This window comes from Sycon ciliatum, chromosome 6 (assembly GCF_964019385.1).
Source record: "Sycon ciliatum chromosome 6, ocSycCili1.1, whole genome shotgun sequence".
Classification (NCBI taxonomy): domain Eukaryota; kingdom Metazoa; phylum Porifera; class Calcarea; order Leucosolenida; family Sycettidae; genus Sycon; species Sycon ciliatum.
The window spans coordinates 31,357,145-31,371,318 of NC_088648.1; the positions used below are offsets into that span (position 1 = coordinate 31,357,145).

Here is a 14,174-nt window from a genome sequence, read left to right on the forward strand (position 1 = left end):
CATAGTTTATTGACAGATCTCTAGACTTGCAGTAAAATTCTGCATCCATGATCAAGCGATTCCCAACCGAGAGAATACACTGTGCGGCAGCCATTATTTCATTGGTGATAGATAACTAAAATAGTAAGGAGAACGTGAGAGATATTAATGTGCAATGTAAAAGTGAAAGGAAAAATGTTCAGAACTGAAAGTTGCAAAAGCATTCTACATTTGTACTCGTGATCCAAATCTTTGGAAACAAAAGAAAAATGTCACAGCTAATATGTTACCGCAATTACCCTATTCCAGTAAATTTGCACTCACGCACACGTGCAGAATTTCCTATCGTCTCTCACCTTTATAGTTTTCATGACCAGCGTATTATGTTTTTAAATAATTGCCAATCGTTGAAAAATGGCAAAATATATAAGATCAATTGTAAAATAATTTTTTCCTTTTCTTCTTTTGTTCCTTTCGGTCTTATTATTATTATTATAATTTTTTGTTTTCCCCTGCATATCATCCCTTCATCATTCTGTGATAACCTGTCCTATGGGCAGGTGAGAAGGCATCTCTGCCTGTTCATTTGGTGAAGTAAAATAGACAACAACAACAACAACAACAAAATCACCCTCAGGAATAGTCCGCTTACCGTAGCACAAAAACACAAACACCTCGGAATAATCTTTCAGCATGACCTCCGTTGGACGGAGCATGTTGAATACATAGTCAAAAAATCACTCAAGTCTTTCAATATTCTTTTTAGACTAAGGTCTACGCTCACCAGTGATTCTTTATCTCACATCTATCACACATACATACTGCCTATATTCTCATATGCGAGCAATGCTCTCACACCGTTGTCACACACTTCCCTTGACAGGCTAGAACGACTCAAGCGGAAAGCCGCCAGAATATGTCTCCACCTTCCCCTTTACACACACTTAGAACACTCCCACCTTTTGCATCGCATCAAATGGCCAACATTATTTTCACGCTTTAAAGTTAAACATATACTCTTCGCGCATTCTCTGCATCACAATTATGGCCAACCACAGATACTCTCGCTGCATACTGGTAGCAACGTGCAACCTTAGTATAATTTACGTCGCGCTCGTGCTTGGCACTTGCCAACTCCGCGGACTGACCGCTGTCTCCATTCTCCCCTGTACAAGGCCCATCATTACTTTAATTGCTTGCCCACCCAGCTTCGCGAAATCCCTTCTCGTACTCCCTTCAAATCCCAGATATTCGTGCTGTTGCACAACTCTCCATGCTTGTGTAGCGACCCCCCCCCCCTGCCCGTACACTAAAAAGTTTCATGCCTGAGATGGCATGAAACTTTAAGTTGTGACTGATCAAGCCATCTGTTGTTCTGACTAGTGTGTACATGTATATACAAAGCTTCTAACGCAGCCAAATGCAACGCACATCTACCACATCTACCACGCGACAATATTTAGAGAAAACATTATCACGCCTTTACAAGTCATGATGATCAGTACGATGTTGTTATTATATTGTCTTTACGCTATATAAGTTTTAGTCTTTCCAACTTGAGCCATTCCCTGTACAATTCTTGATGGAAAGGGAACGAGAACGTTGGGATAACTGGCAAACTAATACTTGCCTTCGGTTGGAAATAATTATTTCATTCTCAATCTTTATTCACTTCATTACCAAGTTTCGAGCTGCGATTCAAAATCAATTTACTCTATTCTTGCTTTGTCATTTTCTCATGTCGCTCTTAGATCTTTATTCTTTTTCTTTCCTTCTTTCTCTTCTTCTTTTGCTGAGAGCCTTCTGTTCACATATTTTCTTTTCATCTGTGTCCCCAGTCCTGGGTTACTTGGACTTCATTCGCTTCCTTGTCATTGGACATGTACAGTCCGCTCGGTTTGCGAATTCAAATAAACACAACCACCACCAGATCATGAGATCGCTTTGAACTGTAGATGTGACATCATAAGCCACTAAGTGCACTATTTTTTTTTCTGCGTGGCAGGTTGTAAATCACTGTCCCTAGCGAAGATATGGCGGCGCCAGTCAGCTCCCGTGCTTTGGCATTTTGGCATTTTTGCCAATGACTTCTGTACAATTTCAAATTTGGACTTCGATAAGAATTTCAAAGTAGTAGGCCACTACTGTTCATATTAAATTTTCTTTCCAAAACTCAACACTTGCAAGCCAGTACCAAGGAATAGTCAATTGGTGAGTGGAGTGTAAACACAATATCTTGATAACACAAGTAAAAATCCTTCACCAGAAGTTGCCTTACATCATTTCCAAGCCTGGGGAGAATGTGCCATTCAATTTCTCTATATGAAGATTAGCTAAATTCCTAAACAGACATAAAAAAGTAGCAATAAAAGTAGCAATACCAGACATTATGGTAATCTAGCTATTAGCTAATAATGAGTGCTTTCAGAGACATTTTGTGGTTGATGTTTGTTGAGTGATGGAATTATGATGTTTAACGGGCAGCAATTTGCTAACCGCTTGAGAAGTGCTGAACAGAACCAGCTGAATCGATATACCACTAAGGCTGTATTGAATTTGTCACAAACAATAATGTTTGAAATCGGTGATGGGCAAGAACTGAGCAGTGATTGCCATAAAAGTAAAAGTCTTTCGTAGCATGTTATGTGTGTACAGTGTGTGTACAGTCGGTACGTGCACACCCAGTTTGCCCTTCACGGTATGCTACCCGCCTACAGCATAAAAACCCAATGAACCCTTCGTGCATGTTTATTTTTTATCATTATATTTTTATGGATTACCCAAAGGCCGAGGCCTAAGTCGAGGGGTCTCCGTTCATGGCTTACTGGGAATATATCTGCAAAATTGTAACATAGATTGAGAAGAGGAAGGGTTATAACAAAAATGCATACTGTAGAAATCAGCCATAATATTCGTTACTTTGTTACAGAAACTCTAGAAGGAATATAACCAGCAGGTTCAAAGCGGGTGTTGGCAAAGATGGTATGGACACGAGACACAAATCGATGACTATTTTGGGTGGTTCTAATGTCAGTGGGGAGGAGACCAATTTCGTCTCAGAGTTTGGAACTGGACTCGTGTTTGGAGCGCATATTGTCAGACAATGAGTAGTGTGGTTGGCAAGTTATAGGAAAGCAAAGAAAGTTATAGACTCCAAACGGTTGAGCAGACAGTTGCCTAAGAAGAATTCAGTTGTACCCACATGGATCCGGCAGAAAGCACAGCATTGCAAGTAATAACCTGAGACGCCCCTGGGGCATGTGCTCCGTCCACGCTTTCACCATACCGAACCTCACCCTCCTCACATCACAGACATTCCTTGTTTCTCTTATACTATAGCTTTGCAATGCAGTGACACAGTTGAAATATACACGCCCTCGCGCAGCTATGCGGTGCTGTCTGCCAAATCCACACATGGTTATAATTGCTGAATTCACACCTGTTCATTAGCACATCTTTACATTATCAACACTGAAAACCTTAAAAGGTTTTCATGGTGTTTTGCACTTGGTTGTCTTGCTTCGCTCCAATCTTCGTGCCTCAGGTCCACTTATTAAGTTTACTCCTTTCAATACAAAAAGTGGTTCCCTATTCTAGGTATTCAACAGCATCTACCTTCACTGACGGAAGATTTATACTCGAAACAGCTGTATGAAGGAAATTAGTACTAACGGATGTGTCGCTTTGCTAGTAGTGTGCCATGGCAACATGGCCGCATTTTCTCATGTCTCTTCCTACAGAAAACTGGTGCACTTTGGAATTGTCTCCCACCCCAATTGACAACTTTAGATTCCCTAACAGAATTCAAGCGTCATTTACGTATTTACATTGCAAAGTATCAATTCGACTGCATTGGTATCCCTTTGATGTGCAATCATTGATTTACATGTACACTGTACACTGCTTGTTCTTTCACTGTATCTTTTGTACAGCATCTCTCTTTTTCCCAACTTTTTTGCACATTTTCTCTTTTTCCCAAATCCAATGTTCAATGTAGATACACAAATAGGAGATCCCCCGATAGGCGTCAGCCTTTGGGTAATCCTGAAATAAAGATTATATTATAATACATGTCGAGGTTGGATGGAGAGTGCAGTTATGCTGCGGCGTTAATAAAAAAGTCTCGGCAGGGTCGAATGCTGCAGATTACACCGTTATTAATCTTATACTTCCTCCACATCGTTAAACTTGTCGCATCGCACATCTCAGGTTACGTTTGATTAATAACATTCCCAAATGGGAATCACTTGGAATCAATCGGAATCATTCTCGCCCGTTTGGTTGGTCAAAAAAGTGCGTTAGGTTGGTCCCATTCCAGAATGGGAATCGTTAGACTGATTCTTTTTGGAGAATGATCATTCCACCTGACATGCTGGAATGAGCATTCCCATTCCGGAATCAAAAATGATAATGGTTGCCACGAGCCAAACAATGTAGCATCCGGTTCAAGTGCCTCCAATCATGAACTCAGAAGTACCTTGACTCTCCCAAGGCAACTACAGTCGGGTAAAAGAGAAGAGAGCCGTCGTTCCACAACGACATAATGGAATTGTTATGTCAAGTTATTCCTATTTGATTCTGGTGCGTTTGTTTTGTCAGATGATTCCTACCCATTCAGATTCCAGAATGTTTGTCATTTACATTCTGAAAATCCCCAACCAAACGCAACCTCAATGTTCGGGACTGGCTTGTCTTTGCCGGATTCTGTGTTCGAACATTGCTACAACCCTCCCTACGCAATGTCTATTTGCTACGGCAGCCATGGTGGTTTGAAGAAAGGCTGAGGCTTCCTGCAGCTTCATCTGTGAAAAGAATTCGGGTGGACACACCCATTCCCATAGTGCTGCACATCAAATCCGAACCAGTTCCATTACTTTTACAACATTTCGGCACTTGGCCATCGTCAGGTAATAACAATGAATACCGTGGAAGCCACACAAGAGCAGTATATACGCAGAGTGTAGCGCCAAAAAAGATGCGAATTATGTCACCTAGTATGCAGAAGGGCGGGGACAGAGAGAGAGAAAAGGCGCAACTAGCACATCGCGGAGGAGAAGCAGCAGAAGGTAGCGCGCATTGTGCTCTGTGAATGGCGTTAGAGTGGAGCGCCAAAAAATAAAATGATGCGAGTTATGTCACCTGTATACAGAGGGGGGGGGGGGGAGAAGGTGCAACTGTGCACATCACGGAGAAGAAGAGCGCGCCGTTGTGCTCTATGAAGTGAGGGTACATGCCAAATAATTATGGTGTTAATTCAAGCACAGGAGGGGAGCACCGAGCCCCATGTGTCAATGCACTATGAGGATAAACTTCCATGCCAAACTGTTACCACCAGGGACGCGACGAGTTATCAGGAACAGAATGAATTTGAGTGACCCGCCTCATATTATAATTATTCAGTGATATTGAAGTAGCAGCAGGGGAAGCAGAGAAAATTCACAACAAATCCCATCCGATGCTTGTGTTCACATGGGGCTTGGCATCACGAATCTCAATCGCCTCGCGCAGTTTGCGACGGGCTCGATCAGGCTCTCTTGCTATGGTGAAATCCTGATAATTCGAACCTCAACATTCCAGGAAAAAACTTCTAATTATCCGGACATTCTAATTATCCAAACATGAACCCAAAAATTCCAGGAAAAAACTTCTAATTATCCGGACATTCTAATTATCCAAACATGAACCCACCACTCAATATGTACGCGGTCCTGGAAAAACTTCTCATTAAGCGGTATGTTCGAAATAAGCTATATTCGAATTATCAGGATTCCACCTGTACTTCAACTGCAGAGAATGCACTTTGCCCATAGTTAAGCTTACATCCAGGGTGAGTGGTACGAAAATGTTGGCCCCATGGCTTGTCGAGTTCCTGTCGTCTTGCCTCACCATTATGTTCTTCCAGGCGAGTTTCCAGAAAGCGGCCAGTGTCACCAACATATTGTTCCGGACATTCTTTGCACTTCAGCTGATATACAACATTCTTCTGCATACATACATCCTATTCCCCGGATATACACGAGATACACGGCCCCTTTGGGCGACCTCTCTTTTTCGGTTGTAGCGGATTTGCAGCCTTGACACATAGAGTAGGATCGAGGGCGAAGCGACACAATGTGCGCCTCAGGCTACCAGTGTGCTCATATACGACTCTAACCGGAATTTTATACATTCTGATTGCTTTATTCACTGCTTGATGCACTTTATCTGATTTATATGGAAGCTTTAGAAATGCGCAGCATGGGTTGGCATGGCGACGACGCTTTGGCCTTATGGAGGCAGTGCGTGCCTCTTCAATGATTCTCTCTGGGTAATTGTTCAATCTTAATTGTTCATGAACCCTCGCTTCACTTTCTGCACGCATTCTGGTCTTCGATGAGAGCCTCTGAGCTCTTAGGAATTGTGACGAAGCAATTGCCAATTTGATATGGTGGGGAACTGCCGAAGCATAATCAATGAGTAGACCACTAGCACATGCCTTCTGGTTACACTCTGCGTAACGCCATTCACAGAGCACAATGGGCGCTACCTTCTGCTGCTTCTCCTCCGCAATGTGCTAGTTGCGCCTTTTCTCTCTCTCTGCCCCCCCCCTTCTGCTGCTTCTCCTCCGCGATGTGCTAGTTGCGCCTTTTCTCTCTCTCTGCCCCTCCCCCTTCTGCATACTAGGTGACATAATTCGCATCTTTTTTGGCGCTACACTCTGCGTATATACTGCTCTTGTGTGGCTTCCACGGTATTCATTGTTATTACCTGATGATGGCCAAGTGCCGAAACGTTGTAAAAATAACGGAACTGGTTCGGATGTGATGTGCAGCGCTATGGGAATGGGTGTGTCCACCTGAATTCTTTTCACAGCCATGGTGGTCTCATCCAAATTTCACATTGTCAATTGTCAAGCCGCACCCAACCACGATCATTGTTCACCTTCAGATGGCGCCAGGGTGCGAATATGGATGGTGATGTGAAGGGAATGAATGGCGCTGTGGATGGATGTTGTAATGGTTGGTGCAATGCGTCGTGCTTTCCCCGGGGCTTCTGTGATGCACAGACCCTCTCTTTTCTGTAATGCTCCTGGAATCGCTCCCGGACACATCGTTTCGTCTCTCCCACATACTCCTCTCCACAAATGGAACAAAACATTAATGTTTCCGAAGGTTAACAATGATCGTGGTTGGGTACTGCTTGACAATTGACAATGTGAAATTTGGGTGATGATCACCGTATTTTCGCCACTTTCCTGTCCTGTGTACTTGTTCACGCAATTGTTATACAGGTTAGCACGATGTTGTAGGGTAAGTGTAGTTTGGCGACGGAATCACATCTCTTTTTTTGTCATAGTCCCACCACTATTCACACCTTGTTTTCAGGCACCTTGGGTTTTGGTGTGTGTCTTTTGTTACACATGTGTGAGTGTGGGTGTGATTTGGAGTGTGAGCTTGTGTGAGTGTGAGTGTTGGTGCGAGTGTGAGTATGAGTGTGGGTCTCAGTGTTTTTGGCACGTGCCTGGGTTTGGGTGTCTGTGTCTGCGGTGCAATTTTAGCACTTATGGGGTGTGGTTTCGTTCCACTTTGTGTTGCCTGATTTAGGTCAACCTCACTTGTTTTTCTTCTCAATCTTGATGGTGGCTCCTAGACAAAATTTGATATAGATAGTTGTAATTTGCATTGATTTGAAGATGGTGTGTGTAAGGTTTTTCATACTACCTCCGACAAGCGAAACTTGGCGCGTTTTTTGTGATTTTTGTGTTAGTACCACAACTAACTGATTTCACAAGACTTTACAAGACTTCACAAGACTTCACAAGGCTCTGTTCCACGACCTACTAGTACTTGTAGCTCCATGCAATCGGGTGGAGGAAGCCAAGCGAAGAGCTGGTGAGTGGCACATGACTCAGAGTTAGTCAGAGGCAGGCCGGTCTCTCTTGTACCAGCAGAACAGTGCACGCGTACATTCTGCGAAGGAAAATCGTCGTGCTTTCGCGTTTCAATGCAAAACCAAGGAGTTCACTCTCTCTCTCCATTTGATCACTCAGCCAGCACAGAGTCCGTACGTCCATGCCAAACAATCCTGGTGTCTTTCAATAGCCTCCAGAGTGATGTGTCTCTGTTGGCTAAGGGAATTCGCCAGGAATTGCTGCAGGCAATTATTTTGGACTGTTGGTGGGAAAACCCGGCAAAAACATTTGCAGTCCAGGCGCAGGTACGTGGTGGTGTTGCACAGTTCTTACCACGTCAACCTGGAATATGGCGGCGGAAATGACTACCCTCGACATCGTAGCTCAAACAGACACGGCCGTTCACGTGCAGGCACTTATCAATATGGCGTTGTTCGGTGCGATTTATGTAATATTGACCCCTCGTTGTTATTTTTGGAATAGTTCAGCCCAGTCCAGTCCGAAAGGTCATACTCGGATCGACTCCCTGGTGTGTACGCACTCTGTTCCATGACCACATGACTGCATGGACACGTCGAACTACAGTCACTAGGCTAGTGCATTTTAGCGACTGCAGCGATCCGATCTTCTTGCTGCTGCGCTGTTTCTTCTTCTTCACTTGTGTCTTTTCTTTGGACGCTGTACTAGTTTGTTTTGTTTGATTACAATGATTACGAGTCAATGGACAACGCGGTCACCACTTTGTGCATGTCCTTTTGCTTGACGGATCTTCGATCTTGTGGAAAAAGAACAGTTCTCTTTTCTTCCAACTTTGCTATTATTTAGATATTTCCTCTGTTGACTTCTTGCTGATAGTTGTGGCATGTCAATAATAATAATGTACCAAACAAGTCTTGTCCTTTGTGTCCTGTGTCCAGGGGAAAGGAATGGCTGTGATTCCGTAACAGCAGTGTTCCACTTTTACGTCCTGTATCCTTTTCTGGCTGGTGAGCTCCTTTTGCTGTTTTGTCCTTGGAGAAAAAGGCTTGCGTTTCCCTTGGTTATTTGGAAGTCAGTGGCTGTTTGACGACCCTCTAAGATTATGTATTTGAAGTAGCAACAAGGTAGAAATATCACAATTCTCTCTTGCGTATCATATCCGTCCGATATCACCAAAGCGTCATCAATAAAGGCGAAAAAGGAAAAGGACAAAATGTCACGAGTTACGACTAACAATTCGTCGCACTCGCTGACTGTATAAGATCTGGTTACGTTGGTGGACAGTTAGTCATAACTCGTAACATTTTGTCCTTCTCCTTTTTCACCATTATTTAATTTGTTCACAGTCCGAGTTCATCAATAAAGGCGGTTGCATTTGAAAAGCAAAATGCAAATCATCAATAAAGGCGAAAAAGGAAAAGGACAAAATGTCACGAGTTACGACTAACAATTCGTCGCACTCGCTGACTGTATAAGATCTGGTTACGTTGGTGGACAGTTAGTCATAACTCGTAACATTTTGTCCTTCTCCTTTTTCACCATTATTTAATTTGTTCACAGTCCGAGTTCATCAATAAAGGCGGTTGCATTTGAAAAGCAAAATGCAATTCCCATATGTCACGTGATTGTTGTCTTCGAGTCGACCAGTGACAGATCAAACTGCGCCGGCTGAAAAGCGCGGTTCTGCCTGCTCAAAGGTGATGTACAGTCGACCTACTCTTATAACCTCTATAACGATATTACCCTTATAACGATATTTTTCTACCAAACCAAATCACTCCATTGATTTGTGTATTCAATGCCTTACCTCTATAACAATATTACCCCTATAACGATATAAAATGGGCTGACCAACCGACATTTTCCATTTTATAACAATATCTAGCAGAGAATATGTAGAGCCCTCTATCCAGGTAGGGCAGGCTTCACTTGGTAAGTCGCTGGGACATGACGAAATGCAATGGGGGCACCACTGGGCACCTTGCTCTGTACATACTGGGCATGTACGTCAGTATTATGATATGAAGAGTTTAAAAAATGAACAAAATCCATGCATTATGACGTATGTGTATGAAATGAGCCAGTTACCCCTATAACAATATTACCTTTATAACAATATTCCTCGGTGTGATGCAAATATCGTTATAAGGGCAGGTCGACAGTAACTAGATCTTTGCCTATCGTCAAGTTCGTCGTCACTTGACGACAAGCAGGAACGGAATCCACTGTGTTTATTGGCTCACAAACTTGGCGTGTGTTACGTAAATACAAGGGCAACGGAAAGAGTGAGTTTTGTAGATTTACTTGATTGTATGGTCTGTGCGTGCATGCATGCTCTTTGGCTAGGGTGTACAGCTGAAGCGTCATTTCATGAAGGTTTTATTGAGCTGTCACGAACAAATTCTAGAGAAAGTGGTGATGTGATGTGTATTTGTCACCTCGCCGCATTTTCAAATATTTTTTATCATAGTATTTCCTTTGTACTAGTCCAAATCTCAGTGAGACGAAGATTTGTTATGATTGCCACACGAAAGCGACGTTAAAATCCGTACTTAGTGTTCCGCTGGTGTCGTTGTAAGAGTGCGTAGACATTATTTCTTTCAAGTGTAGTATAATAGCAATAAAGAGAACAAATTCTGCAGTCATCACCACACTACAACGAAGTCATGAAAGGTTACTAGAATTAATTTTCTTGTCACATTCATCAGTCGAAAGTCGTGACTGAAGAGTAACCATGCTGAACAATGACTAAAATTAATATACATTAAATGATGTATTACGAGAACAAAATACAGTGCCAAAATAGAATGAGGGAAGGTGAGACAATAGAATTGAAGTGAGAGCTAAGTGCAACGGCGGGTGAGAAACTAATTATAACGCTAAAACTGTGTAGTGAGACAAACAATCAAGCTGTGCACCTACGAAAACAATTTTAACGCAACTACATGCTTCTTCTGCTTACAAAGATCAGGCTTATGCAAACGAATACAAACAGCCTCAAGTACTTTCAACAGACTAGCATACCGTGCACGACAAAGAACAGAAAAACTAAAATCATCATACACCTGCAGACACTTAGGGTGAGACGACAAGTGAAGAAAACGGCAGACTTCTTACGATCACAATCACCATCTGATTCCTCGTCTCCAACAACCGCAACCTCGTCCTCCGTCTCATCTCCCAACTCGTCCTCAGTTACTCTTCAGTCACGACCTTCCACTGATGAATGTGACAAGAAAATTAATTCTGGTAAACTTTCATGACTTCGTTGTAGTGTGGCGATGACTGCAGAATTTGTTCTCTTTATTGCTATTATAAAATTGTTGTCTCCACGTCGATTATTTGCAAGTGTAGTATAATAATATTATCAGCAATAGGTATATTTGTGAAAAAAGAACACATTAGTAGAAAGGACGGGTTAAGAGATGCGACTTTGGAGGTGACAAAAAAGACGCGACATTCCAACAATGAGCAATCGGCCATCAAGAGTCATCTGTCCGTTAGTGATAGTTGTCGCGAGTTGTACAGCGATGATGTTTGCTCAGTTTTGGCCACTGGCAGATCTGTATTGCATTTGTCTGTGTTTGTCCCCTGAACTGCTGTATTGCAGGACATTTTCGGACGGAATATATTTTCGTACGATTTCGTACACGCCCTCTTTTGTACTAAAATAAATTCCGTACTTAAATTTGTTCCTGTGAAGTTATGTACACTAAACATGCGTACCGCAAGCAAACAAGTGCATTTAGCATGCACCACTGTACGAAAATAAAATCCGTACGAAATGTCGAAATTCGGCTTTGTCCGAAAATAATTCCGTCAGAAAATTTCCTGCTATACAGTATGTGTTCAGAAGGAAAATATGTTGTCACATCAGTTGTTTGGTCTTAATCCTCGCGAAAGTGTCAGGAGTGCTTCTCCTCACTGATGCATTACGTTTAGTAATTTATTCACCTTCAACCTGTGTTTGACTGTTCTCCTGAAGTAATTTTTTTCCACACGTATAGCATGAGGCTATCGATCCGTGCTTTTGATGTAGCTCTATAAATTGCTGTGTTTTGACATTTTCCATTATTCCCTATACTTAGCCATGATGAGAAGGGAACGAAAACGTTCGGTTACCAAGTTGGTTTACTTGAATGTGTGGATTGCGTCGGTGCTGACACCTGTTCTTTCCAAAACACATGAGAATGAGTTATGCAGCAACTATCCACGGCTGTAGGAAGATGATAAACAGTCAGAAAGTTGGATAATAGGGCACAAAACCCATTACCACACTTTCTGACTGTTTATCTTGTTACAGCCGTGAATAGTTGCTGCATAACTTGTTCTCATGTGTTTTCTTCTCTTCTTTTTTGCATTTATTACTGCGTCAATATCCGAGTTAAAATTGGTGTATTACATGTACACTTGTATAATTTATACATGTGCAAGCAGATCAATAATTATAGCAATGCATGATACATGTGTGCCACTTGAAAGCAACAGAGTGGAACTACTTACAAATGTTTTAAGAGGTACAAGTGGTCAAATATACCAGGATTAATACTGGGCAGGACAACGCCGTCAACAAATCTGAGAGTGGACAAAAACAAAATTTAGATTGAGTGCATCGGCATGCAGCAATCCGTGACTTACTCTTTGTTGCAGAGGAAACTAAATACCGTGCTAGCGTGATTTGCACCCCTGGGGAACTATTGATGGAGCAGTATACAAGAGAGGGCAATTTTCGTTGGTACATTCACGTTGTTATGCACCCTCTGTTTCTCTAAATTGTCAGGAACGAACGAACACACGGCACCAGGACAACTATTGCTTCTTAATCCTAGAATTATCAAGATTTCAACTACCCTAGCCCTTTAGGAGCCGCCCCATACTTGAATGCGTCGTAAACGACGCATTCTAATGCAAAACTTCAAAAGATCGTAACTCAGTCCAATCTCGCTCAAAAAAAAAGAAACTCTCACCTGTCGGGAGAAACAATTCGCGAAGCGCTGCGAGCAACGGTTCCCGAGATAAATCACTCGTAAGTTGAGCCGCGATCTCAGCAATTTCAAAAGCGCGCAGTGCAACTTTAGTATTGAGATTTTTGAGACTTTTCGTCACGCTGGTTTACTCGAATTTGCACGGGTTTCACTGTTGATATTGTCAAGAGTACACAGCAAAAAAATTGGAACTCCACGATCGAGTAGAATGAAATATCTGGAGCGGGACGCAATTGGACGCATTTGGGGCATTTTTCGTACTGTCGCTGCGATCTAGCGCTGGATAGACGGTGTGCTGGCAATCATGATCGACCTCATTCTCTTCCTCTCGCGGAGACCGTTCCAGGAAGCCCTAGATTGTGAGGATTGAGTGAGTAGAACTGAAGCTATGATCCGAGGAACACGAAAAAATGCAGATTTTTGAAAATTTCCTGTGGCTCTTAAAGGGCTAGAATTGCCGGAGGCATCATATGGCTCAACGGGACTTAAACATACCTGCTTGGTATTATTTTTGGCAATATGTGTAGAAACGGAAGTCCTTGGGGTAAAGGGTACCTTTTAAAAGAAAGAACCAATAATTACAGGTGCACTATCTTGGAAATCAACAGCTGGCACTGCGCGCAGCGAAAGGGCGACCTCTGGTCAGTTTATTATAAGAGCATTTGCTTGCTAGGCTCATGCTACAGACTCTACATTTCAGTCCATTACCCCTAATATGGCGGCTGCTTCGCCAACTTTCTTGATTTTTCTGAGCATGGTTGGTCAATCTTTCACTGTTGTGATAAATAAATGTACGAGCGAAAGGAGAATATGGTGTCGCGACTCATAGCAAACACATAATTGCCGTTCGCCGTCGTGTCTGGAGACCATCTTCGTGATCAAACCTCAAGTAGTAGAGTAGTCCCTGGAAACTATTTTTGGGGTTTTACTTGATTATATGTAGTCCATTCTTATCCAGCTGAAGGGCCGTCGGCAGATTATTGCGGGTACGGAGGACTCCTCTTGCGGAAAGTTGCGAAACCAATGACATGATGTTGCCTTTACTCAAAGTAGAGTCCTCTGTACTTCCCTGTTTTCCTTCCTGCCTTGTGCATTTGATCACGACATGGATCAGCAATGTCTTCAAAGACAACATCGACACGATGTGCCATTAGCCGGAAGAGGTGTTGTGCCAGATCAGTCCGTGGCCGTGCTCGGGCAGATGGCTGTCACAAATCGCCGGAGCTGCTCCTGGTGAGCAAAAGCTATTTGGGCTACATCCATGCTGACTAAACAAACAAACTTTCCGAAGTACGGAATTATCAAAGTAAAAAATACCTTCAGACGAACGGAAACACTAA

At 42.7% G+C, this 14,174-nt stretch overlaps 1 protein-coding gene across 1 annotated transcript in view; it reads right to left on the minus strand.

Moving 5' to 3' along the window:
• Positions 1-14,174, minus strand: part of LOC135820216 (leucine-rich repeat-containing protein 15-like) — a 57,847-nt gene that overhangs the window by 23,839 nt on the left and 19,834 nt on the right. Inside the window, exons 3-4 of the mRNA XM_065333532.1 lie at positions 12,353-12,424; positions 2,258-2,320 (exon numbers count right to left, since the gene is read on the minus strand). Of these exons, the coding sequence (XP_065189604.1) occupies positions 2,258-2,320; positions 12,353-12,424 (135 nt within the window). The remainder of the gene's footprint in view (positions 1-2,257; positions 2,321-12,352; positions 12,425-14,174) is intronic.